Raw genomic sequence first — 6,000 nt, 5'->3', positions numbered from 1 at the left:
TATGTGAAAATTAAGAGTATTTTATTGACTTTTCTATGTTCCTTAAGAAAATCATTCACATGTAAAAGTTTGACATTTGATATGAGATTTATTCACACTTTACACATACATTCTTGACTGTGGGGCAGACATAATTGTTCATTTCAACAGGACTTTCACATGGTAACAGTCACAAAATTGGCACACTATATTAAAAAACGAAATCAAACAGCTAGACAAAAAGTATGCAGCTTTATGCCAATTTAAATCTCAACATGCACCACCCCTCAGCCATGATCTCAGAATTAATCTGCTGTGAGCTTATTAAAATATTAGCCAGAGTGTGTCTGAGGTCACAAATGATCGTTTACAAAATAAAACCTCTTTTCCTAGTGCTACTTGTTTTGTTATAGAAAAATATCACAAATAAAAATTAGTGCTATTCAAGGTGTTCATTTCAAAATCACATATGATACACAAGTTTCAAGCCATTGTTTTTGTGTCTCACATTGAAACATCACGATACATGATATAAAACTGATTTACTGATTAAATGTACCTTGCCCAGCTTGGAAAACCCATTGTCTACTATGTGGACTGCTTACAAATGACAGTGAGTTAAAACATTTTCAGTTACTGGGTACACTTGTAATTTGTTCCTCCTCAGAAACTACTCAGAAAAACTGCTTGAGAAACATGACAAAATTTGTATTTCTTCCTGATAAAGAAATTTGTCTAAAAATCTGTAATTATAAAACAGATTTGTTTTTTGTTTTCTTTAGTAAAGAAATGGCTAATTTTTTTTTGTGGCTGGAATCTTATTTTCAAGATGATTCAGAATTCAATGTGGACCCCTTCTGGAGGGTGGGGAGAAGTGGCTGTTATAAGGTATACTGGACAACACGGGGGTGTTTCAAAGAGGACGACAGGGCACTGTCACAATCAGTCCAACTGTAATTCTTTCCTTTCTTGTGATTATGTAAATTTTAAAGAAAAGAGGTTTCTCACAAGCTATATACAGCAGCTTAAACCTCAGTGTTTCTTTTTTACTTGATATACAATTAAAATTAATTTATGACAAATACTTCTCACAGAAATGTATGTAGGCACATAGAAACGCTACAGCTTTACTGGAGGGGCGAGGTCTTCAGTGGGATCATGATTCTGGATTCCATTTCCTGAATAAGTGGAACTGAAAGCAGGATCAGGGTTACTGCACTTGTTATTTTCTAAACACATTATGGTAAATGACACTAACAGACAGATTGCCAACAATGCTCACAGATGTGCTGCTTGAAAACAAGAGAATATCATAATATACAGGACTAACCTCAAGGGCAGAAATATACAAGCGGACCCTGTATCAGCTGGCATCCTACAGGATGCTATTAAAATTACACCAGATCAGCTGGGTGCAGTGGCTCACACCTGTAATCCCAGCACTTTGGCTGAGGCAGGTGGATCACAAGGTCAGGAAATCGAGACCATCCTGGCCAACAGGGTGAAACCTGTCTCTACTAAAAACATAAAACTTAGCTGGGTGTGGTGGCGACTGCCTGTAATCCTAGCTACTCAGGAGGCTGAGGCAGGAGAATTGCTTGAACCCAGGAGGTGGAGGTTGCAGTGAGCCGAGATCGCGTCATTGCACTCCAGCCTGGCGACAGAACACGACTCTAAAAAAAAAAAAAAAAAAAAAAAAAAGCAGATCCTACCTGGATATTTGTTTTATTTGTGGGAGGTAGGGAAAGTCCGTATCGTGAGGAGAAATGGTGATTTCTCAAACGTTCTTTGAGTAAGCAGCAAAATCAAATACAATTATATAACATGTAATTATATGTTATATAATCTCTTGAACTGAAAGACAAGGTAACACCTACTTTCTAGGACAAATTACTCTTTTATTTTCTTGGTAGTACAGGGGCTGAGATATACTTTTTTTTTTTTTGAGACGGATTCTTGCTCTGTCACCCAGACTGGAGTGCAGTGGCGCAATCTCCACCTTCCAGGTTCAAGCGATTCTCCTGACTCAGCCTCTCAAATGGAGACAGGTTTCATCATGTTCGTCAGGCTGGTCTCGAACTCCCGACCTCAGGTGATCTGCCCGCCTCGGCCTCCCAAAGTGCTGGGATTACAGGTGTGAGACACTGAGCCCGGCCTGAAATATACTTGCCATGCAACATGGCTGGTACTGATTACCTCTACCAACGCCACTGGGTTACACTCAGCCAACTGTTTTCTTATAAAAATCAAGCAAACAGGGTTTCATAATATACTTATGTATGTGCACATGCATGTATTATGCACCCATGTATACATACTGTACATACAGGAAGTTTAATTTATCCAATTTCAAAATCACTCTAATTGATAAGTATTATGTTCTGATTTGGGATACTAACAATTTTGATGGAAAAGGAAAGCTTAGAAAAAAATTTTATTTGTGTAATAAGTTTTCAGAGAATATAGAAATCTACAAAAAAAGGTAGTGATATAAAATTTACAACATCCAAGGGTCTGAAAACTGTGACAGATGATATACACATTTGAAAGCATGGATATTCTGCTTTATTGAAAAAAGTCATGTATTAGAGAAAAATTGACTATTTCCTTTCCCCCTCCAACCTGATAACTCACTATCCTAGCAACATACTATTACAAAAGCCACCTATTAGTATCAGGGTGAAAGAATATGATTGAAACAGTAAGACAAAAAGCGTATTTCATGGCTGTTAAGAGATTACCTGTGTAATATACCAATTCCTCCCAGCCATGTTTGTGCCATGCTGCATTCCGTATGTCTTCCCTGGTCTGAAGATCCCTGTAAGCTTAAAAATAACCACACAGAGAAGTAAGACTTAAAACATATACCCTGCATTCCACCCATACATCTGTTAAGGTCTTGCTTCACCTGGGCATCTAGTTTTCTCAGGGACTACTTCAGGTGTGTAATATACTGGGCTGGGGAAATTCTGAGCAAAATTATATTAGGCCATGTGGGAAAAGCAAACTTTCAGTCTTTTTTTTTTTTTTTTTGTCTGAGACAAGGTCACTCTGTCAACCAGGCTGGAGCGCAGTGGCACGATGATGGTTCACCGCAGCCTTGACCTCCTAGGCTCAAGTGATCCTCCCACCTCAGCCTGCTGAATAGCTGGCACTACAGGAATGCACTACCACATTGGCTAATTTTTCTATCTTTTTGTGCCCAGTCAGATGTCAAACTCCTGGGCTCAAATCATCAAAACGCCTCAGTCTCCCAAAGTGCTAGAATTACAGGGGTGAGCCACCATGCTTGGCCCATTCTTTTTTTTTTTTTTTTTTTGAAACGGAGTCTCAGGCTGGAGTGCAGTGGCACGATCTCAGCTCACTGCAAGCTCCACCTCCTGGGGTTCACGCCATTCTCCTGCCTCAGCCTCCTGCGTAGCTGGGACTACAGGCGCCCGCCACCACACCCGGCTAATTTTTTTTGTATTTTTAGTAGAGACGGGGTTTCACCATGTCAGCCAGGATGGTCTTGATCTCCTGACCTCGTGATCCGCCTGCCTCGGCCTCCCAAAGTGCTGGGATTACAGGCGTGAGCCATCGCGCCTGGCCTGGCCCATTCTTAAGTTAAAAAAAGTATTAATTTGTTTGTTTGCTCGTTTGAGATGGGGTCTCACTATGTTGCCCAGGCTGGTCTCAAACACCTGGACTCAAGTGATCCTCCCGACTCAGCCTCCAAAACTGCTGAGATTCGAAGCATGAGCCACCACATCCAGCCACAATTCCCTCTTAAGCTTTACAATCTAGTGAATCTAAGATATACCTTTATAAACCAAGTGAAATTCTCCAATAACATATTAAATTCATGACCAGAAACTGTGAGACCACAGATAAGCAATGTCAGATCAATTTTACTCAACATTTATCTTGCACTACACTGATCTGGGCAGGGAGTGTGTTCCATGCAGTGAAGCCCCAGGATATGAGGCAGGCGAGGTCAGCTGTGGAGAATGCCATGGCCCATACAAGGACACGGTGTATCGGGGAGCAGGGCAAGCAATGGGAGAGCTGCGGGAAAGGTGCAAGCTGACCAGGTGGGTGTTGAAGTTGAAAAGGACATCACTGACGTAGGACCCAAGCTGGAGTGCAGTGGTGCGATCTCAGCTCACTGCAACCTCCGCCTCTTGAGTTCAATCGATTCTTCTGCCTCAGCCACTTGTGTACCTGGGATTACAGGCGTGTGCCACCATGCCTAATTTTCTGTATTGTTAGTAGAGATGAGGTTTCACCATGTTGGCCAGGCTGGTCTCTTAACTCCTGACCTCAGGTGATCCACCTACCTCGGCCTCCCAAAGTGCTGGGATTACAGGCGTGAGCCACTGTGCCCAGCCAATATCTTCTTAATTACATTTTTTTTTTGAGACAGGGTCTTGCTCTATTGCCCAGACTGGAGTGCAGTGCACAGTCATAGCTCACTGCAGCCTCAAACTCCCAGCCTCAAGCAATCCTCTTCATCTTGCTGTTGCTCTGTGAAGCCTTGAGTCCTCCCCACAGGGCAGAGACAAGAGGTCTGCCCTGTGCTCCCCACAGCCTCTGTGAGAGCTCCGCCATTCACACTCTGGTGCCTGCCTGTTTGCAATTCCAGGATCCTGCACCTGGGAGGCCCTCTCCGGGCAGCTACAGGTGCTGATGTGAACGGAGCATGCACCTGGTTTGACCTCTGCCCAACAGCCAAAGGGATGGAAACTTCCTCCATCCAATCTGGCCCTTCTAGCTCCTGTGCTTATTCATAGACGGGGATGCCTGGGAGGGTTGCACACCATATACAGCTACAATGGTAATAACCAGCACCACAAAAGGCTCTGGGGCTCAGGAGGAGTGACGATGTTCACTAGTGGGGAGGGGTGACATCTGGAGCAGGCCTGGAAAAATACCAAAGATGGTGCCAAACAAAAATGTGTGGGAATGGAAATGGTGAGGGTGTCCATGTCCTGAGACAGTGGAACCACGTCTATAAAGGCAGGCAGTGAGTATGTGCAGGAAGCTGCTGCTCTGGATAAAATGCAGGCCTGCCTCTGCCGAGGAAGAAGTCATCTACAAATACAAAGAAAGGCTGGGACCACTCTGTGGAAGGCACTCTGACTTCCCTGGTCACCTTCTTCCATGGCTGCTTGCTTCACCCCTTATTCCTTTCCTCATCATCCCCACTCACTTTCAGCTCACTAATGCCATCAATCTATGGACTTTCACTGTTGGCCTCACTAGTTCCAGACAGCCCCATATGGACTGTCCCTCTGTGATGTCTGGATTTGCTGTAGGGGTTTAGGTTATTGACTCAAGATGTGCTCTACTGCCCAGTACAACTTAGTAATGAACTCTCAAATCCCAGTAACTTGAAAAGGGAAAAACAGATACCCCAAAGATGGTGCACCATGTACAGCTGCCCGATCTGCGAGAAGAATCCTCCGACGGCTTCGTTACCATCCTGTCTGAAGCGGATTGCGCGAGCCCTGTAAAAGTGAGGTGATGTTTGTTTAAGACACTGAATTAGATACACTAACGAGAATTGGTAGACTAAATCACCATACTCAGGGCAGGCTGTTTAAAATGAAGACTAATTTTTTATCAAATTGGTGTCAAGTTATCTAACGCAAATCAAAAGTTATTTTATTTACTTTATTACTATTTGAGACAGAGTCTCATTCTGTCACCCAGGCTGGAGTGCAGTGACACAATCTCGGCTCACTGTAATCGCCACCTCCTGGGTTCAAGTGATTCTCTTGCCTCAGCCTCCCAAGTAGCTGGGATTACAGGTACCCATCACCACACCCAGCTAATTTCTGTATTTTTAGTAGAGATGGGGTTTCACCATGTTGGCCAGGCTGGTCTCGAACTCCTGACCTGAGGTTATCTGCCCACCTCAGCCTCCCAAAGTGCTGGGATTACAGGCGTGAGACACCGCACCTGGACTATTTTATCTTTGAGACAGAGTCTCGCTCTGTCACCCAGGCTGGAGTGCAGTGGTGGGATCTCAGCTCTCTG

At 43.7% G+C, this 6,000-nt stretch overlaps 1 protein-coding gene across 1 annotated transcript in view; it reads right to left on the bottom strand.

Annotated features, from left to right (window-relative positions):
- Positions 1-6,000, bottom strand: part of NIPSNAP2 (nipsnap homolog 2) — a 35,216-nt gene continuing 29,216 nt past the window's right edge. The window contains exons 8-10 of the mRNA XM_032757993.2: positions 5,374-5,468; positions 2,721-2,804; positions 1-1,171 (exon numbers count right to left, since the gene is read on the bottom strand). Of these exons, the coding sequence (XP_032613884.1) occupies positions 1,107-1,171; positions 2,721-2,804; positions 5,374-5,468 (244 nt within the window). The 3' untranslated portion in view covers positions 1-1,106. The remainder of the gene's footprint in view (positions 1,172-2,720; positions 2,805-5,373; positions 5,469-6,000) is intronic.

Source organism: Hylobates moloch, unplaced genomic scaffold (genome assembly GCF_009828535.3).
Source record: "Hylobates moloch isolate HMO894 unplaced genomic scaffold, HMol_V3 SCAFFOLD_1, whole genome shotgun sequence".
Classification (NCBI taxonomy): Eukaryota; Metazoa; Chordata; class Mammalia; order Primates; family Hylobatidae; genus Hylobates; species Hylobates moloch.
The sequence above is the reverse complement of the archived record's forward strand: the minus strand, read 5'-3'. Positions and strand labels throughout refer to the sequence as shown.